Here is a 24,611-nt window from a genome sequence, read left to right on the forward strand (position 1 = left end):
TATGTTTCAGTGTTCAGAACTGGAATTGTAAAATGGTCAGATGACAATCCAGCATCCTGCTGCAACTGCAAATTCAGTTTCTCATTCTCTTCATCTTATCCACATCTTACCTGAGGCCCAGGGATACCCACACCCGCAGTTCCCTTCTCACCCTGCAGGGGTAACCAAAATGTGAAATTTGAGTAGAGATTCTACTGCTTGAAAGCTTTTCTCTTTCTCTTCCTAGCACAATCCAGAAATGGGCTTAAAAATACCTGTCTGTTTTACAGTGGGGTCTCTTCTTACCAGCCAACCATATAAAGATTCACAGGACTCTCCTACATTCATAGTGCATGGCCATACTGGCTTTATCCATTGGTATGCAACTGAAAATGTCTCAAACCAGCCTGCATGTCAGTCTGTCCTGTGCAGGTGATGGGTGGAACTGATTCCTGCCTGTCTCTCAGGTGGCTTTCACACAGATTAAATCTCTCACCTGTGTTCCCTTCAGCCCCACAGGCCCATGAATGCCAGGAGGACCTGGTCTGCCCTAAAAGGAGGTGGGGGGGCGGGGGTGAAAAGAGGAGAGAAAGGGACAGACACTGATGCTGATTCTTCATTCAAGGCAAGCAGTATGGATTCACGGTTATGTTAGGATTATTACTGGAAGAACTATTAAACTGGTGGTCAGGGTTTGAATTCTCCAGGCTTTTACCTGTGAGCAGGGAAGACAAACTGAAAATGTCCTGCTGTCCTGCTCAGTGATATAAAGTCTAAGTGACCAATACTCAGTGATGTAGTTTATAAGTGGCCAATGTGCAGTGATGTAATTTCTAAGTGATCAGTGCTCAGTGATGCGATGTTTGGCCAGTGGGGGGTGCAGGACAAGACTAACTCACATCTCTTCCAGGGGTGCCCAGGACAGTGGGACCGAGGTCCCCCTTCTCCCCCTTCGTCCCTGGCAACCCCACCACATCTGTCATCCCATTAAGAAGAAACAGGCAGCTGGCACAGGAGTCGCCCTGAAGATGGACAGACAGACCGGAGTTACAGTTACAGTAAGACAGAGGGATAATACACAATGACATACAGATGGTCACAGGCACACAGACACACAGCTTCTAAGAGACAGACACATAAAGACACAGACAAACACATGCTCACTCACACAGTGAAAGATGGATGGCACAGAGAGGTAGATGAATGGAGACTGTCCTAAGATACAGAGATGCTCTGAGTGAATGAATGAATGAGGTGAATGGATAAATACAGTGACCCTGAATGACCTTCTGCCCTTTCTGTCCTGGTCTTCCGATTCTCCCCGGCACCCCTGCCAGACCCGGGGATCCTGCTGATGCTGGAGCCCCCGGATCTCCTAGAGGGCCAGGCTCACCCTGGGGACAGACACCTATCAATCACACTTGCAAAAAGTCATCGGGTTATCTGGCACAGTGTAAGATTAAACACACAGGTGAGGACTCACCTTCTCCCCCTGCGGGCCTGCAGCACCTGGCTCTCCCTACAAGCAGGCAGAGAGACAGATGGGTAGGCAGAGTGAGAAACATGCACAGAAGCATATCCAAACCTGTAAAGCAGCTGGTGGCCTCGCTACGTGCCCACCCACACCCCCAACACACACAGTGACTGTCTCTCTCCTGCGTTACTCACCGCTCTTCCGCTGATTCCCACTCCTGGAGGTCCGGGAGGGCCTGGTTCCCCAGGGCCACCTGACACCATGACAGTCACCATGCTGCTCCCCACCTCAGCGGGGGATGGGGTACAGCGGTCACAAGGGTCACCCTGTCAGGGAGCAGAGCAGAAAGTCAAAGAGCTGAGAACAGACACACACAAGGACCCATAAACAAAGACAGAGGTGCTCACACACACACACACACGCACGCACACACACACACGCACGCACACACACACACACACACACACACACACACAAACACACAAACACACACACACACACATTTGCAAATATACAATCCAAGCACAAAGCACACACACACAAGAACCCTATGTACAAGCTATGTGCGTCCTTCCTGATCTGTTTTAACTCTGCTGATCACTCTTGGATGAACAGTGGTTTCTGCTGTGCTTACCTTTGCTCCCTTGATCCCTGCTGCCCCCTGCAGGCCAGGCTGTCCAGCTTCCCCCTAAAAGAGAGAGGAGGGACTATTCTCATATGCAATCCAATAAAAACCATGACCAGTTCACACAAACCCAGGGGTTTCATCCAGGATTTCATTCCAGTGACTTCTGCCTTGGCTTCCTTTCTCTGCACATTTCATAGAGCCAGTCCTTCAAAGCTTTATAGTATTGTTCTTCTGAGTTCTTGAACAAGCTTCTCTGTTCAGTGTTCCTCAAGCACCTCAAGACTGACTACAGTGAAAAATTTTCAAAAATTCATATTCTTTACAATAAAAATTCTCTCTCTGCTAAACTCTTCAGTAACTTAAGTTTAAAACTCAAAACATTTAAACTGTGCCAGGAAAGGGTGATGACTGCATACTCTTCTGGCTGGGGAATAGTGTGTGATCTTTAGATTTATAGCTCTGTAACTGTGTTCTTTGAAGCTCTTGGACTGACATTTGGTTAGTTTGCTGGAAACATTTGCTTTCCTATCAGTGCTAGCAGCACAATTCTAGGCTGCCGTACGTCAAAATTTCTCCAGCAGTTTTCTGCTTAGACTTCTACAATAATGTCTCTGATTGGTGTTCTAGAGCACCCTTTATTTTTCAGAGATCTAGAACATTCTTTGCACATTAGAATTCTGTAATGTCATTCTCTATGGACAGTGGTGTCACTCCAGGGCAGTTCTCCGTTCTCACCTTGCCTCCCTCAGCCCCATCCAGACCGTACGGTCCCCTCAGTCCAGGTTTGCCCTGAAACGGTCATGAAAGGGATCATTGCTATGCCAAATAGAGGGCATGTCTGTAACTGGTCAGCTCAAATGTGCCAAGCACATGTCAACCATCTTCCATATGACATTTACATTTATTCATTTGGCAGACGTTTTTTTCCAAAGCGACTTACAAGTGAGGTACAATACAGCACAAGTGAAAAACCACACAGAGTCAACAATATTAGAAGTACTGCATGACAAAGTTCCAAAGGTTGGCCAGGCAAGATACAAACTAGCAGGTAAAGCTAACGGGTGCATTAAACCATTACAACCAAACCATTACATTCAACCATTACAACCAAACCATTACATTTTTTTTTAGTTTAGTAGGAGATAGGGGGGTAGTGTTTCAGGTGCTCAGGTGAGAGCGGAAGAGCTGTGTCTTCAGATGTTTCTTGAAGACAGAGGGGGACTCAAAAGAGCGGATGAGGTATGGGCAGAACGGATGAGGTGTGGGAATGGGATATGACTCACCAGTCTCCCAAAAGGCCCCTTGTCACCAGACTCTCCCTGGATATGGGGGAATAGAAGTGACACCAGTTACAACAGCAACAGGTTACAAACTCCTCTCTACATTCTCCTCAGCCTCTCTGACTCTCTCTCACTCTCACACTCTCTCTGTCTATCTCTGTCTCCCTTGTTCTGTGTCTCCCCTGGCCTTCATCCTCCTGGAGGGCCCGGTGGATGGAGGGGATTGTTAAGGTTGTCCATTCAGATAAGCAGATAGGACAGGGCAATGGAAAATTGTCCTGGCATGGAAAATGCTGCATCATTCAGCATTAGCTGAGGGAGGTGTAGACCTGCAAGGTACTACATGGAGGAGTTGCCATAAATTCTTCTGCATGGGTCTTCAGTCTCACATGACTTGAAAGTGCTTGGAAGGTAGTTTTTTTATGAATGGGCTAGGCTGATAGCTCTGTCTGAAGAATACTCTGCCTTTCTGGATTTAGTGTAGCACAAGGGTTTTTTTGGCTGTGTATTGGCTATGGCTCAAAGAACAACTGAAATGGCAGCCAAACTAAAGTCTGTTCAGTAGAGAGGCCAAACGGCAGAAATGTGTTCGGAGCAGAGGCTAATCAGCAGACATGTGTTAAGTGCAGAGGACTCACCGCCACCCCTTCGATCCCAGGCAGGCCTCTGAGGCCAGGCTCTCCCTGTGCAGTAACAGGACAGTAAAGCTTTATTACTGAAAGGTGCACAGTATTAACATACAAACAGGCACAGGAAGTCACATGGGCCTGCCTGCTCCCATGTCCAGAACACTCACCCTCTCACCCCTTCCATCCAGCCCCACGTCACCCTTCTCTCCCTTCACGCTGATCTTCAGGGCGATGGGGTTTATATTGGCCGGCAGATCTCCCAGCGTTGGGCACACGGCACACGGCTCACCCTGCAAACACATCCCACGCAGGGGCAATAGGGTACAAATACACCTTACACAGGGTGGATAAACCCACAGACAACAGTAGAAGTATTGGACAACATGGTATTAAAATATCTAACACAGGGACAACATATTCTGGACACAGGAACAGGAACATGGTGTAGATATACTGTAGGATCACATTCCACACTTCAGCTACAAGGTGTGGATACAACAGAGGAGCATAGGGGTCACCTGGACACTTCACAGTTTACATACAAACGGGACAGTGCAAAAAGTTAAACACACCCAGATGAACATGATGGAAAACCTACCTTTTCGCCTTTGACCCCACTTAACCCAGATTCTCCCTGCAAAATAAATGGAAAGCTAGGAATACATCCAAACTTCTAAAATTAGACTGTTAGCAAAGCGATGACTTGGACTTAGAGAAGGAGGAATGGGGGTACTTTGCCAAGTCTGTAACTTTATGAGAAATTGCTCCACTCAGAAAAAAAACAGAAAAAACACAGATTAACACTGCAGTGCTGTGGTCTTCGCTTGGAGAGAATTCCAGAACACGGCAGCTGCTTGATAAAAAGGGTGGTGCGACAAAACTTATGCTGCCATAAACACAGTAAAAATACATCAAATAACTCCACCTGAAAAAACCAGGAAAAGGTGAAGAGAACACATTCGTACCTTAGGACCTGAGGTCCCAGGCAGACCGGGGTGACCCTGAGGAAGAAGAAAGGCAGAGTCAGGGGGAGAGAAAGTGAGAGACAGCTTCTGCCATCTCTATAGTTCAGAATGGGCATTTCACAGATACACAGCATGACCATCACAGCTCCGTCCCTTAGTGCATGTTTACAGCTCTGGAGTGATGACTATGCCCGATGAATTAGTCTGTGGGGATTACTATATTCTGATTACTTATTCTGCAGTTATTACTATACCCCAATGAATTACTCTGTGGTGATTATTATATTCTGATTACTTATTCTGCAGTTATTACTATACCCCAATGAATTACTCTGTGGTGATTACTATAGTCTGATGACTTACTTTGCAATGACTATACTCTGACTACTTACTGCAGAGTGAGTACCATACTCTGATTGCTTTCTCTGCAGTGATTACTCTGACTACTTTCTACAGATTGAGTAGTATACTCTAACAGCTTACTCTGTAGTGAGTACTATACTCTGATTGCTTGCTGTGCAGGGATTATTATAATATTAGTATGTCATTTGCATCTCCATGATAAATGTAACGACAGTGACAGAAGAGGCTGGCATAACTGTCCCAGCATGCCCTTTCCTCTGTGGGAGGATACGTCCCCACTGGAAACGGTGTGAGCATTCGCGCAGGCCCTGCATGCAAAGAATTGCTCACCCCTAAAGTGGACCTGACTGTGGTAAACATCTATCATATTGTTTACAGACTTAATGCACAACAGTACTTGTTTTCTTTGGAAACAGTATTTTTTGAAAGCCCTTTTCATGGACAGCCTCACCTGCATACGCTCAGGAGAGGTTTATCCACAATCTGGTTTACGTTTGAGAAAGACACTTTTTTAACTATTGAGTGACACAGACATTCCAAGCAGCTGTACCCCAGCACATCATCAACAATCACTGCATCTTACAGAGAGCTTCAAAAGGTGGTCTATCAGTCACGGTGGAGGCCCTGCCCACATTACGTCAAACCATACACTGGGGCTAGATCACTCCTTTATAAAAATAATACACATAGAAAGAGAACATTTTTTCTTCTTCTTGGTAGAAACTGTACGTGATGGCTGGTGCAAAAACAGCTGTTGACAAACTTCAAGATAGTTCATTGGTGCTTGGTAAGGGTGGGCCATATGGAATTTTAATTATATGATCATTTCAATTATATGCTATTGTGATAATTATATGATCATATTATATTATAATCGATATAAACCACGTCAAATTGATATATAATAATATTATAATATATAACAATATAGCAATATATAACAATAAAACCAAAAATTACTTTCACATTGGAAAAGCAGGTAGACAGATCTATAACTGAACTAACATAAAGGCTTTAACTGAGGCAGGACTAAAAACCTGTGCAGGACTGGAAAACCTTCACTGACGCAGACACAGAGCACTGACAGCTGTTTCTCTTGGCAGCAGGGTGAAAGGAGTTTGCATTATTACACTCTCACACACTCTATTTGGTGGGACACCTGCAGTGTTTTCGCTTGGAGCGTCCTGTGTGATCGGGCTATGATGTCATAATTCAGCACGCTATTAGAGTATCTTTATATCATGTTTCCGATCGATGACAGATGGTCTCTCTGTAATAGTGCCCACACCCCTCAGACTTACCATAGGACCCCGTTCTCCTTGCGATGGGCTTCCAGGATCCCCTTTATCCCCTGGCCGACCCTGCAGGGCTACAGTGTTGCCCAAATCCTGAGGCAGGGCTGCACACACTTCACACGGCTCCCCCTGAGGCAGGCAGCCAGACATGAAGACAGAGACAATGAAACTCAAACTTGCATAAACATGCGCGTGAGCGCACACACACACACACACACACACACACACACACACGCACACACGCACACACACATATACACACACACATATACACACCGGAACTGAAAAATACACAAGGAAGACTCAGAAAACTCTGACAAAAATGCATACCACCACACAGAGATACACGAACATGTTGAGCGACTCCTCAATCCTTCTGTCTCTGACCTCTTACCCACCTTCTGTCCCTTGTTCCCTTCTGGTCCTCGAGGTCCCTGCAGAGACACAAACTCTACCTCAGTCTTTCATTCAGGAGAAGCAATGTACCGCTGATTACAATACCTATGACGCTATGTCACTCAGTCTAACATGATGTAAGATGATGTCGCTGCTTGAGGCCAAATTTTCTATGAAGGACTCAAATCACAATTAATCATTTATTCTATCTATATTTATTTTAAAAGTTTTTTTCTATCATCATTAGTCAGAAATAGAAGCAGAAACTCCTACTCTCCTGACCCTGTCAGTAAATGTGCACCAGAGGAAAACTCATCAAACAGAAAAGTACACCCTCTCCCCAGTTCTGAAAACCTTAACATTTTCATATGAATGCTCAACATTCCTCAAATCAGTGATCAGTGATCCTCAGTGACCAGTGTCATCACAAAGAACCATCATTTTTACTATTGCCTTTTGCTTTTTACCATCTGCTTGGCTGGTAATTGCTCAATAGGACCATGACACAAAAATGACAAAATGCACTTGTTCATGAAGACTGTCTTCTTGGTCGCATGCAAAAAAATGGCTAAGGTGTACAATGATGTCATGGGTTTATGAGGTCATGTGAGTGTCAGGTCACGAGTTTACAGGGTCGTGGCAGTACAATGTTGTGGGTTCAAGAGGTCACATCAGTGTGAGATCATAAGCAGGAGGACTGTAGGTGCTGTATGCAGGATCAGTGAGGTTAGGAAGACTCACAGGATCTCCATGCTCGCCATCCATGCCAGGACTCCCAACATCCCCCTTAAGGAGACAATGTCATCAATACTGTTAACAATAAATACTGACTAGGCACTCAGACACAAATATTTACACACATATTCTAATCAAAAGCAAATGCTGATAGAGCTGTCATAACAACACTTACTTTTGTTGATTCTAAGTTTATGAAAAATGCGTTGCAGACTAAATGTCAAGAAAACTATCATAAGATATTGGTCGAAGATCTCAACATGTAAATATGCAATAAAATTTGGGGTTTTAACCCTTCCTCCTTCACTCCACCCTCCTTACCTTGTGCCCTTTCAGTCCGGGTGGTCCTCCAGGAGGTCCCTGGATGCAGTTACAGTGTCAGTTACAGCTCATTAACACTTAGCAAATGCTAGATGTCACCACCCAAAGCAGTGAGCGTGCAAGAGCTCAACACCATGTAGACCTTCAAGATTCCAGAACTGAACTCAAACACAGACATGGTGTTCCACTGGCTGTCAAAGGTTAAAATGGGATGACTTGCCTGCAGAGAAAGCTACATCTACAAAACAAGAAAACGTCAGCAAATCTAGTATCTTGTATTAAGAGCAGAAAACAGGATTATTATTTTTTAGACTTCCAGAAATTTAAATCATAAATATCAAGTACCTAATCCACTGTATCTAATATGCATCTTTTTAGCTGCAATGATGACAAGCTGTTTTATTTAGAAGAGTCCCTCTGTATTATTTGATAGCTTAGACCTTATTTTGCACATACAGGATTAATTAACAGACTCCATATTGATTGTGGTGGCCTGTTGTACCAAATGCTGTATCCTTGCCACTGGGTGGGTCTGAGCTAACTGTGTGTATGGACTACACTCAAATGCCTTTGTAGCATGCAAGGGAACAGCACATGTGAGAGAGACAGTGTTACATTCTGGGTGAGAGAGACAGCATTGTGTTCTGGATAAGAAACACATTGTTGCATTTTGGTGTTGCATTCTGGGTGAGAGAGACAGCATTGCATTCTCGATATTCTGCAGTGTGGTACTCACTGGCGGCCCTGGTATCCCTACTCCAGGTAATCCTGGAAGTCCCCGGGAACCGGGTTTCCCCTCAGGCCCCACTTTGCCTGTGGCCCCCTGCAGAGAGCCACAGAAATCGCTTGATCTGTCACACAGGTACAGATATGTACACATACTGTTTTTTATCACTGCACATAACATGCACACCTGGGCACACAGGCAACATACCTGGACAAACAGGTAAACACATAAGGACAAACATGTAAACACATCTTGACCTGTTTTTGCTTGTTTTGTCTGAGTAACAATTGTAGCAATTAACTGAATAATCTGTACCCATTGTCAGCTAATTCCCTTGCTGTCAGCGAATTTAAATTACAAGACAAAGACGTATGAGCATTTACAGTGTGGGCGTCTGCACAAATTAACTGCACAGATCCTTCTCAGGATGCTCTGAGTGGAGTGGAGCACGGAGAATAAAAGGATAAACGTATCTGCACATTTGTCCAGATAATCAGGGGATGTGCTAATGTGTGAATCCTGCATAATTTGGTTATCTATGGTAAAGAAAAAGAACACTACTACACCAATACAGTTACGATAAAGCCAGATGGAATCAGATGAATCATATAATGAATGTCCTGATTGTTAAGCAAACAAAAGAACTTAAAACGTGTTCAGAGATTTTACCGTTTTAAAGGAAAGGTTTCTCCTTCCTCTGTTTCAAGCTGACAACTTGGACATACAAAGGCACTGTAATACTAATGCTGTCCTACAGCCGCACAGATTAAAGCCACAATACTAGAGGAAGGCCTGACATACAAAAGCCATGACATCTTTTCTTCTGAATCAGTGAGTGAGATGCTGGTTACTGTGTGCTTTTTTAAACAGTATGTGGACTCATACCTTCACGCCTTTTATCCCAGCAACACAAATGGACCCAGGAGCACCCTGTGGATTGAGAGACAGGGAGCTGTGACATCACCACATACCAGCAACATAGTGGAGATATGACATTATCACCACACACCTGCAATAAAGTGGAGCTACGACATCATCAACCAACCATGAAACATTCTGGTTACCTTCCAAACCACTGCAATTGTATGCATACTCAGTTAAATGTGAAAAAAGAAGACATTTGCAAATTGTATTTTGTGTGAGTGTTCAAATGATTCAAACTATTGAAACGCTGATATTTAAATATACTCTTTTTGTGCTTGAAAATAGCTGCATAAAAGGCCCCTGGAGGTTACATCAAGGTTGCGTTTACTGCTTCCTATTACCTAAGCACTAGAATGGCCCATTTACACTCCCTGTTTAGAGTATGTAAGGGAGTTTCAAAAACCCCTGTGTGTTCCTTACTACACTGCCACTGGCAACTCTGACAAAACTGCCCTTAAATAATTCCAGCTACTTCAGTGTTATTGGCTAAATACACTAAGTTTTGAAAACTGAATAAAAATATACTACATACATGGACTATATAAGTGTAATAAGCTCACTTAGTACAATTTTTCAATGTTATTTTACTGGTGCAGTACTTAATTTACTCTTACGTGCATAAATACATGCACCTGCATTTTTCATTGTTCTATTGTTTTATGTTGCATGCTTCCATTTTCCACGCGCTTGACTGTCGGCAAAGCAGTTTCCGTTTTGGATTAACGAAGCACTATCTTATCATATCTCATCTTAAAAAGTGAACACCCCTCACTTTTCTTCCGCGCTCAGACGTGGACCAATTAAACACACGGCGGTGAAACAGCACGGCGTGTAATTTAAAACAGCGCCAGCTAGACTGTGTTGTTCTTATTGATTCGCTCCCTGATGCATCTGTTTTACCTCAGTAATGCTGGCAGATTAGAGGGTTTAAATCTGCCAGAGTGAGCTCTCTCTCATGTCCATTTAAAGCAGCCAATTCAGCTGTATCGATTCCCGTAAATGTGGTTAGTCCATCTTAATCTATAGCAGATTTGGAGCTCTAACGGCTTGCAGGGAAGCAGGGAAGAGCAGCCATCAGTGATTAGCGGGCTTAGAGATGCGCGGAAGCCCATTCCAAGTGCTGCTATGCTCTGTCTACAGGCTTACAGCCAATTGGATCATTGCTGTACTGGGCTGACGGCTGATTGGAGGGAAGTTACACTGTATCCACAGGCTGGTTGCCAATTAAAACATTACTGTATCTGCGGATTGAGATCCAATCAAAACCCTACTGTACAGCTCTGTGTCTACATGATTCTGTGTCTGCTGTACATGTTATATTGTTTGGCATCCAATAGTACCACTGCTCTACATTTTATGCAGATTTGAAGCCAATCGGAACACTGCTGTACATGCTATCCAGTTTGGCAGCCAATTGGAAAATTTCTGTACATGTCATACAGTTTTGGTAGCAAATTGGAGCATTCCTCTACATGTTATACAGATTTGCACCCAATCGTAACACGACTTTACTGTATTTCCATACTGGTGTCTGTCACTTACATCTTTTCCCGGAACCCCCTGCACACCTGAAGGACCTCTCTCCCCCTTTTTACCTCCATCCCCCTACAGAGAAAGAAAAAGGGGGAGAGAGAAAGAAAGAGAGATACTGAGTATCCTGTGCTGCTGCAGCAATATTGAATTGTGCAATGTATATACTGTATCAATCACAATGATCAATTGTGATTAATATATACATTTGATCAATATAATTGATCAATTTATAATTTCCTCTTTAATGTAAAATGTAACATTAATTATTAATTATTAATTTTTTGTTAATTAACAATTTAACTTGTATGTTTATATGTTTTCTTTAACTTTGTATAGCTGCATTTGATCATTTATTTTATTGTTCATGTCACTGCTTTGGCAACACAGAATTTGTTTGCCCTGCCAATAAACTATTGAACTGAATTAAAGTGAATTGAACTGAGACGGATAAAGACCTCCAGTCATAGTGCCCCCAGTGGTTTCAGAGAGACAGACAGACTGACAGACTGACAGACTCCTCATTACCTTCTCGCTTAGAGACCAATTTACCCAGGATCCATTTCCTCCCTGGGAGAGAAGAGGAAAAAAACAGGCAAAGAGTGCTGAGAATGCTGACAAATTGTCACTGAGAAACTGCTGACCCCAATGAAGAAATGGCAGCCGGGAGAGTACAATCATCAAGGCTGTTCTTCAACTCATGTCCAACACTCACCGCTTCGCCCTTGTCGCCCTTGTCGCCGTTGTCGCCCTTCTCGCCCTTTAGCCCCTGAGAGCACTGAAACACACAGTCAGAACCAGTTAGAACCAGTTCTCCCCCAATCCCACATCACGATCCAGTCCTGAGACTACAGACAAAAGCCCACATGAATGGTGAGTTTCGTAGAGTGATTGCTTCTGCCTTTAAACAGAGATACTCACAGTATCTGAGGGCAGAGCAGCACAGCCCCAACCCTGAGAGAGGAGAAAGGGCAGGATTAGCAACACACATATCACACACGCTGTTGAGTTATTACAATACTGACCTTTTTTTCAGTCCCTCTATTTTGCAATTTGTTATGTAATGTCATTTATATAATTTATATATATGATTATTTTCTGATTATTTTCCCTTTTCTGATGAAATTCAATAGATCTTACAAAACAACACCCCCTCCCCCACGTACATCTATCAACTCCTCTCCTCCCAGCTCTGCCCCACCCTGCATACCTGGTCTCCTTTCTCCCCTTTAATGCCTGGCAGTCTTGACACCAGGCCTCTTCCACCCTGCTACCCAAACACAGAGAACACAGTGTTAACCTGTTACCCAACCATACAAAACACAGCTTTAACAAACACAGAAAGCACAATTTCAACCTGTAACACAGAACACGGTTTCAACCTGTGACACACAATGCAGTTTAACAGTCTGTTACACTGTTAAATGTTCGTCTGTGTTTTCTATGCACTGGAGGTGCAGGGTGGAGTGTCCATGTTTAATCTGTTGGAGGTGAATGAGCAGGGTTAGCACAAACAGTCCATGAAGAGAGCACTAACTGATCAGGTACCGCATTGTCTCCTGGGTGATTCCTACCTTTTCGAACCCTTCTTAACACCTGAGTGAATAAAACAATGAATTTCAGCAGTCCGGATTTATAGTTGCTGATCCTGCCCCTATAGCAAACAGCCTGCCTTCAAAAAACAAGACTGGAAACAAAGACTGTGCCTGTGATCTACATTATATTAAATTATTGTCATTTGACAGATGCTCTTATCCAGAGCGGCTTACACAGGTTACAATTTTATCTATTTTATCCAGCTGGATATTTACTGAGGCAATTGTGGATTAAGCACCTTGTCCAAACATAAAACAGCAATGCCCCAATGGGGAATCAAACCAGCAACCTTTTGGTTATGAGCCCTCAGGCAGCAGTGTGGTGTCGTGGTGTAAACCTTTTCCTTGGCATCAAAACAGGTGGATTGTTGAGAGACATGTTTGACACAGTGACCAGCACAGGAATGCTGTGCTGTCAGAGTTCATCATTCCCTTCTCCTGGCAGTTTTTTCTAGCATATTTTTGCTTACTTCACTTACTTTATTGTCAGGACTGGAACTAAGAGATACAGATGTCTGGAAGAGGAATTCACCACTTGCACACACATGCAGACAAAGGCTTGCCCACACTCAGAACAAACACCAAAAAACAAACAGATTCAGAAAGAGTGAAATCTTTCATAAATACCCAACTTTCCAATAAATGCTCAACTCTCGTATAAATACCCAGCTCACCAATAAATAAACAAGCCATAAATAGTCAGCCTTTCTGGCCCAAACATCACTCCAACCTTCGCCACAAAACCCAGGCCACGGTCCTATGACCGCCTCCAGCAGACGGCAGTGGGCCTTTAAATCAAAGGCGGTGGGGTGGAGTGGTTGTAGCAGATCTGGGCTTGTAATATAGCAGCGTAAATCAAATGGCCAGAAACCTCCCCTCTGAAACATGGGGCTCATAACTGCAGTGAAAAGCCCCGTGCTACTTGAGATAAATATGGCATCAGAGCACAGGCTGTAAAGCCTGTAACCACACAGTACAGCTTTCCAAAGAGAGACAGGCTAATCCCAGTGTGTTAGGAGCACATGTTCCTCACACAGTGGATGAGGTTAGCTTCTGGGGCCAGGTGCAGTGCTGTCATATACACAGTGTGCTACATGAACCCCTGCAAAACTCCCCTGCTCCTGGATGGCTGCCCTCTCCCACAAACAGCCATTAATCTGCCACAGCCCGCCCTGGACCCGGCTCAAACCACACAATTCATCCACAGGTAACTGCAAATGGATTTTCTGGGATAAAATATGGCACGGAAGAAACTTTACATATACGTGCATTTAGCAGAAGACTAATATGTTGCAATGTAGCCCTGCGGGTGTTTGGCAGTAAATTAAAACTGAGGTGTCCCACTGGGGCGGCAAATGTGGGCATTCACCTCTGTGCTGCAGGCGTGAGTTTCCAGCAGCGGGTTTATGAGGGTAATGATCAAGAACAGACTCATCCCTCTCGCAGGAAGCAGAGTAAAATCACACATTGAAGGACATTCAGAAACACAGAGACCTGGATGCTCCACCACCTCAACAGGCAGTGATAACTGCTGCACTAGTGCTGTGTGAGAGCAGGGAGAGCTGCAGGGCCAGGGGGTTCAGAGAGAATTGGCCTCAGGGAGCTGGGGACAGTAGCCATGTGTGTTTCATTACGTAATGCCTTACCCCTCTGCTATAGGAGCACAGTTTCAGTCAACTGGTAAAGGTGTACTGAGGGAGGTTACCTGGCAGTCAGGTGTTTACACAGAAACAGAGGGACTTGGTTACCTGCAGGACAGGTGTTTACGCAGACATAGAGGGTGTGGTTACCTGGCCATCTGGATGTAACACCAGATCAATCAGGTTCTCGCGGGAACCACTGCCTATGTCTCGTCGGCTCTTGAGGATCTCCTGGGGGCACTGTAAGGAGAGATGTGGACCTAATCATTAACATGTTTGCAGTGGCCTCACCCTCTGTTACAAGCCTTTACTACACAACCCCCTCAGTGGTCCATTCAGGTAACTAATAGCTTGTCTTCATTTATCCCTGAGAGTGCTGGTGATTTAAACCTTATACACTAAGGCAATGCCTCAGATACATTCCATTACCCAAACTGCAATCATGTGAACTATGCAATGCAATGATCTGTGGAGCTCTCTTGTCCAATCAAGGTTGGTGTCTCAGAGAAATGCTGTGTACCAGGAAGAGGAATGCTATACTCCAGAAAGAAGAACACTATATTTCAGGAGGCGGAATGCCCCGTTCTAGGAAGAGGAATGCTAGTGTATTAAGAAGAAAAACACTGGTCCAGGAAAACAAACACTGTGTTCCAGGTAAATTGGAAAATTGGAAAATCAGAGGGCATTCCCAGATGTGTTCACTATGATCTAAAAGGTTCTGGATGTGATGATCTCCTAATCCTCAAAATCAAAATACATGTCAGCAAATCCCCCTTCCAACTTCTCCAGTTTTAGGCCATTTCAGACATCTAGCCTGACATGCCCACGGTTCTCCACCAGGGGGCGATGAGCTTGTTTGGAATGCTGCAGACAGGCAGACTGGAGGAGACACTGAGCCTTCAGTTACAGCCAGAAACCTGTCAACGCCACCTCTTAAAGCCGCTCATCAATTCCTCACGGCTGCACAGAGAGTGATTAAAACCAGCGATTTGCCTGTCTTACATTCCTGAGTGAGGTACATATGCGACCTGCACATTTAAACAGCCTCAATCTCCCCTCTCTCCCTCTAACCTCTTTCTCATTATTCCGAATACCCTCTCATTCACACACAAACCGTCACATCACAAAGACTTTTTCTCTCTCAATCCAATTTCACTCAGACTGCTTATTGGCATCATATACATGCACATGTACATACTGCCAAAGCTGACTAATAATAACCACAACAAAAAATTGTTATCCTTATAATAAGAAAGATACTGATGATAACAGTATTAGTAATAACAAATAACTTCAACATGAATAATAATAAATCATTACTTATTTGGTCCAGCCACACTCGCTTTCACAGTGTTGGATTGCATGCATTGTACTGACAAAAGTACTCATCTCCTCTCCTCTCCTCTCCTCGGAGGATTCCTGCTCTTTTTTTCCTCTGTCTCACTCTCTCTCCACACACACACACACACACACACACACACACACACACGCGCACGCGCCTGGCACCTGATACTTCCTTAGGCAGAGCTGGCCCCAGCACAGCCTCCTGTTGGCTGGGCTCAGATGTGTAGAAATACGTTCCATTCGACTGTCCCAGAATGGGCAGAACCCAACCCTTCACCCGCGCGCAGTTCCAGCACATGATGAGGTCACAGGGACCTGGTACGTAATACTCCTTTCTCTCGTACCCACAGCGTCACAGCAGCAGGGCTGTGTCGCTGGAGTCCCCTCAGGGCCGTCTGTGTGCATGCTCTCCCTGTTTCCCGCTGCTCAGCTCCTACACACTTGCTTACTTTGTGCTGCCCCCTCCGAGCACCGGGAGGGAAACCGAACCCAGCTGTGTGTACATGAGTGCGTGTGTGTTTGTCTGTGTGTGTGTATGTGTGTGTGTGTGTGTGTGTGTGTATGTTTAAGTGTTTGTGTATGAGTGTGTTTGTGCATATTTGTATGCATATATCAGTGCACATAAGTGTGTGTGTATTTGTGAGCGTGTGTGTGTATTTGTGAATGTGTGTGTGTGTGTGTGTGTGTATTTGTGTGTGTGTGAGTGTATGTGTATGTATTGCTCTGATCCCTCCCTCACACTACTGAATATCGGGCTGAAAACCATCCAGTCTGAGGGTCCAATAGAACAATGTCATCAGCACCCCAGACAGTCGTGAGAGAGAACGGCTACCGAGCAGCCTGGAGCACAGCTGTCCCAGACTCCTCAGTGCCATGTGAGCCAATATATCAAGTCAAAAACTAAAGGCGTGGACTGAAGTTGGATCTCGCTGTCTGACTCCTCTGTGAGACTGTGTCTCAGTACTACGGGAAATGTAACCTTTACTGAGGTCCAAAATTTTATCCTGGAGGTAAGCAACATTACAGTGTTATGAATCCTATGAGATATAACACCCGCACCGAAGAGAACTCATGTTTTAATGTGTTTTAAATACAACGACTTCTGCGTAAATGTCCACATATCAGCGGGATGGATAATTTCAGGTATGTTATCTGTGAACTGTGAAACACAGACACACAACATGTCCACACCTTCCTTTTTTATTGCATGCATATATTGGCATGGTTGAGGCACAGAGGCATGCTGAGAGATATGTTCACCACTATCATCTTAAATCATTTCCTCTATTGGTGTCAGTACATGAGGCGTGATATAATCACTCTCACCCAGGATCCAGGTATCTCACAGCATGCTTCCTGCATGGCCAGGGCGGGGTCACAGTACACCAATACCTGCTGAATGTCAATCTGAGGAACAGATAGAAAGGGAGGGAGGGAGAGAGAGAGAGGTAGAGAGAGAGAAGAGGATGGAGATTTACACTTGAGACATTGTAAACCCCTTAAATTACATAAAGAAACCTTAAAACATAAGAAACAAAAACACGTTTATAAAACTCTAAGAAACCGAAGATTCTATTAATCAAAACTGGTTCTGGGAAAATTTTCGAATAATTTGAGTTATAAAACAACTCAGGAACTAGTGACAGAAAATGGTAAAACATGGAAAAGCTATTTAAAAAACTTCATAAAGAATTCGCCCTGAAAGACCTCAGATTGGAACAGAAACTAATCCACGAGAAACTGAAAACTCTTGAATCAACAAACAAGGACAACCGAAATCCACTGGACAACTCAACTGCTCACAAAGTTGAAAGAGAAACTCAAAAACCGCAAAACCAGAAAAGCATGTGGCCCTGACAACCTCAGAACAGGAATGCTTAAACACAGCACCACTAAGCTGCTGAGAGCCTTACTTAAATTATTCAACCTGATTGTGCAAGCTGTCTGCTTGCCTGACATCTGGAACCAAGATCTTATATCCCCAACATACAAGAGTGGAGATAATTTAGACCCCAGTAATTACTGAGGCATCCGAACACCGACATTCCTTACAGAACACAGTGTCTGGAATACAAGGCAGATTGGCTTTCTATCAAATCACCAAATAACTGATCCTGTCTACACCTTACACACCTTAATAAAGCAACATATTCACACGGAAAATATTTGCATGCTTCATTGATTTAAAAAAAAGCATTTGATTAAATTTAGCATGATGGTACGTACTACACAATTCTCCAGAGTGATGTATGGGTTCAAGTTTATGCTGCGATCAACAACAGCACAAGGGCTACAGCAACACCTAGACACATACTATAAGAACTGGGAATTTGCAGTAAATTTCAAGAAATAATAATAATGATCTTCCAAAACAAGCCTAGATCCCAGAAAAGCAGATACATCTTCTCTCTAGGCAACACTGCCCTACAGTGCTAAATTATGATTACCTTGGCCTGAAAATCAGTGCTTCAAAGGAACTCTGGTCAGACAGTGATTGCATTAAGAGACAAAAACCTGCCAAGGGTTCTTTCTATCCAATAAAAAGAAAATTCAGGATGAGCATCATCCTGGCCACTGTTTTAAATGGGAGTGAAGTATGGGGCCCATTCAACATATGGAATTATAAAAAATGGGACAGGAGTCCAAAAGAAACCCTAGGGTTTCTATAGGATGCATATGAAGGTGAACTACAAAAAATGCAAGAAGAGCAGAGTTAGGCTGATTTCCATTGGCATTAAATATCCATTGGCATTTAAGAGGGGTGGCAGTGTAGCACAGTGGTAAGGTGCGGGACTTGTAACCAGAAGGTTGCCAGTTTGATTCCTCACTGGAGAACTGCTGCTGTACCCTTGGGCAAGGTACTTAACCCACAATTGCCTCAGTAAATATCCAGCTGTATAAATGGGTAACATGTAAAAATTGCAAGATATGTGAGTCACTCTGGATAAGAGTGTCTGCTAAATGACAGTAATGTAATGTAAAGAGGAGTGCTTCTGGATGCATCTAAGATCATGTGTCCCACCTGGGCGGGGCCTTTGTCATGGGCTCGGACAGCCAGCAGCGCGTGTCCCTGTCTGGGCAGCTCTCCTCGGGGGGGCAGGGGCTTGGTCTCTATCGAGGTGCAGTCCACATACAGGGAGGCCACGCCCACCTGGAGACTCAGTACAATCTTGTGCCAGTGGGAGTCAAAGAGAGACCGCACCCCCTCCCCACTGAACACACACCCAGTTAAGCCCGCTGTGCCATGCTGTGCCGTACCCCCCACTGCCCGCACCGACAAAGTTTGGTTCCTCCCAATTAGGTCCACAGAAAACTGAGGTGGGAGAGAGAGAGAGATGAGTGTGAGAATAGAGAGGGGAGAGAGAGAGAAATTGTGAAACCCTTAAATGGTACAAACAAAATTTAAGGAAGAATCAAAAACACACTTTACAAAACTCAAAGAACTGAAGCAAAAATACAAAAGCAAAAGCTGAAGACTCAAGTAACCAAAACCAGAGTTCTGGCAAAAACTGAGAGATACCATATAATATATTACCTATTGGGACAAACACAAAAGCACAAAGCAGAAGTGCTATTTAACCCTAAAGCGAGAATACTGCTATCTGACTGTGGTGAATAATACCATCAGTGTGCACACAGAGAGTATAGTCTGGCCATACAGACTGGATGGCACCAGCAGATATGGCAGCCCATAGAAGTGTACCTGTGTCTGGCCGAGGTTGTCTGAGATGTGCAAAAGGTGTACTTCATCCTGGACCGTCCTCTTGTTCAGCAGCAGAGTGAAAATCAAGGTGAACTCCTGTGGCAGGCCATGGGGAAACACCTGGCTGAGAGTCAGACAGGCATGCTGAGCACATTCCACCACCAGGGGGCACTAAAAACATCAAACAGAGATGCACACAAACAGGGACACCCACATGTGCATATCTGCATGTACACACACAAACACATGCACACATGCACACACCCGCACACGCACACACACACGCATACACACACACACACACACACAAGCGCATACACGTGCACACATGTATTCAAACATAAGTACACAGAAATAAACATACATGTGAACCCATACGCACACAGACAGAGAGAGACACACACACACACACACACACACACACACACACACACACACACACACACACAACAAAGCAGAATCTACTGAAAACATAATGCAAAGAAACACTTTCATGTCCACCTCCGTCGTGTTTGCCTTTCTTTTGTGGTTATATTCTGAGGATTGCCTGAAAAAGTCTTTAAAATAGGGGCACACCGGTGGCTCCTGCACCTGACCGAGCCCAGGTATGACCTTTGACCCTCTGGGTCAGTTCTAGAACCTCAGTGTCCTCTGTCGTTTCCCCCTTCCACAGCTGTCATTCTGCTATCTTTCCTCCTTTCCTCTGTTTATCCTTCACTCCCAGAGAGCAGGCTGCCAGGGAGAATTTTCCATTTCACAAGTGTTTGTTCCTTACAGTCCAATCAATGGCACGTCAGACGCCTGCTGCTCACAGGGACTGCACTCAGAGAGAGAGAGAGAGAGAGAGAGAGAGAGAGAGAGAGAGAGAGAGGGCGGGATTCTCTCTCCCTTTGGGAGAGTGCCACTTCAAACATCTTGAGGATTGTTCCTCTGTCTCCACCAAGCAGATCTCTTGGACAAAGGCCTTTCGTTTGAAAATAAAATCAAGGCCAGGGAACTAACTGTCTGCACCCCTCGGAGAATGTCAGACCTATAAGGGTCACGAGAATACCATTTCTTTAATCTAATTGCCAAAGATCAATTTCATTTATTTAAGAAGTACGTAATATTTGCCGAATAATTATTGGTAAAGTCTATGCAATACAAGAAAGTCTTTTCTCTGAAGGCCTTGGTAAATTTAATTAAATTGTCAGTGAAATGAAATGAAACAGGACAGAGTACTCATCTGACTACAAACAAACCAAAACAACCACAGTGACACCACACAAATCACGGGGCAATGGGATCATCAATGACCTTCTGCTGTTGGATGAGCATGCCATGATGCTCTGTATCACATGCTCCTGAGTCAAACTCTTGTCACTACCCTTGCCTGCAGACATACTGCACATGCATGTGACCCACACACCATCTAAATATTCTGGGAATTGGAGACACAGACATGGAGAAGGAAGAAAGACCAGAGGTAGAGAGCGGCAGAGAGAAAGAGAGAAGGAGAAAGGAAGACTGGGAGAGGTCTCTTACTCAGTGGGTTGTATGAGCGAAACCTTGCCCAGCCTCAGAATCATGGTGCCTTGTGCGTTCCAAATCTGCTCCACCTCTGGAATCTTCAATAGCGAGAACTGCTGTACTAGGTTGAGACCTGAAGATCAATCAAACAACCAGCTAATTAAGAGACCAACAGACCAATCAACCAATCAGTCAATCAGCCATTCAATCAGTCAGGATCAAATCAACAGCTCCATATGCACAGTAGAAATTTCACATGAGCACTGTATTTTTTGTCAAAAAAAAGGCTCTTGCAGGGAGCAACTCTTAAATAATCTCTTGCAGGAAATGCATTTAAATTCTGGTGACTAAATCTGCCTGTCCTGAACAATAAGTGTGGTGAGGGGTCTCTAAGTGTGTTATAAGAGTTTAAGATACTGTGTAACAGAAGTGAGGAACAGGATGTGCAGAATTGCTCTGGCCATGCCCAGTTTCTAGAGATGAAGAGGGATGAGGTGGATGGCTCAATGTGAGGTGGACGGCTCCTCAGCACCTGTGATGTTGCCTCTGGCAGCCTGAGGAAACATCCAGCCTTCCACATGCAAGGGAGGACACTGGACACCTGGGGAGGAATGGAAAGACAGACAGACAGACAGACAGATGGACAGTAAAACACCTGGATGGATGGACAAAGACAAATACTGTAAGCACAGACTTTCATGAAGTGTTAGCGTATGTCCTGACACACACGTCTATGCCTGCTTTTCTCTTTAAAGTGAAAGCCTTGAAAGTGTGTGGAATACAAGTGTGTGTGTTTGTGTGTGTGTGTGTGAGAGAGAGAGAGAGAGATAAAGAGTACATGTTTGAGACAGAGTGCGTATGTCAGTGTGTGTGTACATGTGTATGTGTGAGAGTATGTGTCAGTCAGAGAAAGACATTATGTCAGAGTGAGTGTGTGTGTGTTTGTGTGAGAGAGAGTGCATTCGTGTGTGTGTGTGTAAGAGAGAGAGATAGAGAGAGAGAAAGAGAGCAAGAGAGAGAGAATGAGTTTGTGAGAGAGTCTATGAGAGTGTGTGTTTGTGTGTGTGTGTGTGAGAGAGAGAGAGAGAGAGAGAGAGAGAGATAGAGAGAGAGAGAGAGAGCAAGAGAGAGAGAATGAGTCTGTGAGAGAGTCTATGAGAGTGTGTGTTTGTGTGTGTGTGTGTGAGAGAGAGAGAGAGAGAGAGAGAGAGAGAGAGAGAGAGAGAGAGAGTCTTTCCAGGACCCGAGAGGCCTCATTTAGCTCCACAGCTTTGTTCTGTTTGGAATTAAACTTCATCTGTCTCTTACTGCACAGAAATAGACTTGGCTGCCTGATGCATTACTCTCTCATTTATGGGGCTGAGAGATGCTGTGTGTGTGTTTGTGTGTGTGTGTGTGTGTGTGTGTGTGTGTGTGTGTGTGTGTGCTGAAATTCTCTGTCTTGTTACTTGTTGGAGTTATCAGACCAATGTACGTGACCAATGTGTGTGAGAGCTGGTCCCCTGTGAGGCCTGTGATGCCATTGGCGCTCAGCTACAGTGGAGAGCTCGGACTGACAGGTGATTTCTGGCCGAGTAGAGCTAATGTCTTGTGGTTGTGAATGGAGCAAGCAGCCCTCTCCCTAATGAATTTAAATCACCCTTTATTAATCCAGTACGGTGATCAGAGAAAGCAGATTTCTTTTACAGCGACAACCTTGGTTTGATGTCTCAATGAACAGCAGTGTTCCCATGACTGGGACAATGGATTTATGTATCCCATAGGGAAGACTACAGCAGACTGCCTATAGACTCACCAAAGACTCATCTCAGACTCACATCAAAATCACATCACACTCCCTAGAGATTAACCTTAGATTCCCTTCAGACTCGGAACCTCCACAGTGTGGGTGCTAAGAGCCAGAGCTGCAATACAGTCATTCGGACCAGGGTGGATGAACAGAAGAAACTGACGCAATGAGATGAAAAGTACCTCACCAAAGTGCTGATGAAACCCAGAAACCACTTGACCAAATCACTCCAAACCCTGACCACATTCTGACCATAGATTAAGCACAGAGGTTGAAATGTGCACCAAAACATGACCAGGTCCATGACCACGACCACAACCACAACCCCTTGTAACCATACACATCACCTGACTGGTGTGATCCTAAACTGGACCAGGTGTGAGGATGATGGCTGTATGGGTTATCAGACAGCAATCTGTCCCGCCTCTGAGAGAGTTTGCTGGTGGTTTACCTGTAAGGTGCATGAGGTCACCTGCAGCACACAGAGACAGGGTGTCCAACAGCCACACCACAATGGACAGGGCAGAGAGCCATGCGATCCACATGGTCTCACTCATCACTGGTGTGACACCTAATGCCTACCTGTGTGTGTGTGAGAGAAACAAAGACAGACAGACAGGAAGCATATGTAAAAGGCTGTCAAAATGGGAGCAATCAGACATGGCAGACAGGCAGGTGAGAGCATGGACTCCAGTTGGCTGTAGGTAGGAATGCATACAGATGACACTATCACATCCATGACATGTTTAACCAGGGCTTCATTGTCCTATAGCCGACAACATATCGGCAAACCCGTGACATAAGTAAAAAAAAAAAAAAAAAAAAAAAAAATCTGACTACCCTATTTACTGAAATTTCACTCAACGCGGTTTTCTTATCGTCAGATGGAGCTGGCATTACAAACCATAACACTATCAGATGACCTAGATAGGAGTGAGGAAAACGAATGTGGCGATTTACGTTTCAGCAGCATGACGCAGGCAGCGTTTTATTTACATGCCTTCTTCAGAAATTGCGCAACTGCTGGTGAGACTCGCGCCAGAGAGGCCTCGTACCACAAGCTCAGGTGAACGTTAATGTTATGAACGGTAGCTGATAACCTTAACTGTTATTTTAATCCTTTCAGCGCCTTCCCGTGAATGCGCAGCATCATGGACACATGGACTGCGCACGTAACAAACTGTTTATTGTAACACCCATGCGGCGCGAGATCCATAGGCTACAGTGTCTCGCGCGCATCCAGAAATTCTCGGACTGCTCAGTGTATCATTGCACTCAGCTCTTACAGAACTCGCATAACTGGACAGCAACAACCCAGTGACGGAGACACTATAGGTTTCGCTTAGAAACACGTGCACGGATCAACAGTATACATTTTAAAACTTTAAACTACCGCAGGTGGCAAATACACTGGATGAGATACACAGGTGTGTAACAATATAGGGTAAACTGGAGAAACATCGACATTTTCAACCACATTTGTAGGCACGCAGCACTGTAAGTTTCTTTTTTTGAAAGAATCTGAAGAATTCTTGACTCCCTTTAATTCAGACGAAAAGAAATTACATTCTACCCTACCTGCGACAGTCTAATAATGACTCAAAGGAGGTCCACATGAATCCATTTCTCCGAAATGTATCTCCCAGCAGCCAAAGTAATTCCAAAAAGTTGTAATCCTCCGTGTTTGTAATCACGATTGAAAGTCAATAAAAAATAAAAAATTCTCCTTGCCGTGCCCAGCGTCTCCCCCCTCCTCACGCTGATGTTTAGCAACGCTTTCCAAAG

The 24,611-nt window shown here is 44.5% G+C and overlaps 1 protein-coding gene across 1 annotated transcript in view; it reads right to left on the bottom strand.

Annotated features, from left to right (window-relative positions):
* The window catches only part of LOC118786883 (collagen alpha-1(XVI) chain-like), a 43,916-nt gene extending 20,517 nt beyond the window's left edge, over nucleotides 1-23,399 (bottom strand). The window contains exons 1-31 of the mRNA XM_036542231.1: nucleotides 23,278-23,399; nucleotides 21,570-21,638; nucleotides 21,053-21,170; nucleotides 19,529-19,652; nucleotides 18,848-19,138; nucleotides 17,152-17,232; nucleotides 14,632-14,721; nucleotides 12,457-12,516; nucleotides 12,168-12,200; nucleotides 11,962-12,024; nucleotides 11,775-11,816; nucleotides 11,259-11,321; nucleotides 9,678-9,722; nucleotides 8,802-8,888; nucleotides 8,066-8,104; nucleotides 7,751-7,795; nucleotides 7,012-7,047; nucleotides 6,620-6,742; nucleotides 4,956-4,991; nucleotides 4,589-4,624; nucleotides 4,158-4,280; nucleotides 4,000-4,044; nucleotides 3,365-3,400; nucleotides 2,817-2,870; nucleotides 2,088-2,141; nucleotides 1,648-1,779; nucleotides 1,463-1,498; nucleotides 1,266-1,373; nucleotides 879-1,001; nucleotides 476-529; nucleotides 111-152 (exon numbers count right to left, since the gene is read on the bottom strand). Coding sequence (XP_036398124.1) covers nucleotides 111-152; nucleotides 476-529; nucleotides 879-1,001; nucleotides 1,266-1,373; nucleotides 1,463-1,498; nucleotides 1,648-1,779; nucleotides 2,088-2,141; nucleotides 2,817-2,870; nucleotides 3,365-3,400; nucleotides 4,000-4,044; nucleotides 4,158-4,280; nucleotides 4,589-4,624; nucleotides 4,956-4,991; nucleotides 6,620-6,742; nucleotides 7,012-7,047; nucleotides 7,751-7,795; nucleotides 8,066-8,104; nucleotides 8,802-8,888; nucleotides 9,678-9,722; nucleotides 11,259-11,321; nucleotides 11,775-11,816; nucleotides 11,962-12,024; nucleotides 12,168-12,200; nucleotides 12,457-12,516; nucleotides 14,632-14,721; nucleotides 17,152-17,232; nucleotides 18,848-19,138; nucleotides 19,529-19,652; nucleotides 21,053-21,170; nucleotides 21,570-21,638; nucleotides 23,278-23,383 — 2,394 coding nt within the window. The 5' untranslated portion in view covers nucleotides 23,384-23,399. The remainder of the gene's footprint in view (nucleotides 1-110; nucleotides 153-475; nucleotides 530-878; nucleotides 1,002-1,265; nucleotides 1,374-1,462; nucleotides 1,499-1,647; nucleotides 1,780-2,087; nucleotides 2,142-2,816; nucleotides 2,871-3,364; nucleotides 3,401-3,999; nucleotides 4,045-4,157; nucleotides 4,281-4,588; nucleotides 4,625-4,955; nucleotides 4,992-6,619; nucleotides 6,743-7,011; nucleotides 7,048-7,750; nucleotides 7,796-8,065; nucleotides 8,105-8,801; nucleotides 8,889-9,677; nucleotides 9,723-11,258; nucleotides 11,322-11,774; nucleotides 11,817-11,961; nucleotides 12,025-12,167; nucleotides 12,201-12,456; nucleotides 12,517-14,631; nucleotides 14,722-17,151; nucleotides 17,233-18,847; nucleotides 19,139-19,528; nucleotides 19,653-21,052; nucleotides 21,171-21,569; nucleotides 21,639-23,277) is intronic.
* Between the last annotated feature and the right edge of the window lie 1,212 nt (nucleotides 23,400-24,611).

Source organism: Megalops cyprinoides, chromosome 12 (assembly GCF_013368585.1).
Source record: "Megalops cyprinoides isolate fMegCyp1 chromosome 12, fMegCyp1.pri, whole genome shotgun sequence".
NCBI lineage: Eukaryota > Metazoa > Chordata > Actinopteri > Elopiformes > Megalopidae > Megalops > Megalops cyprinoides.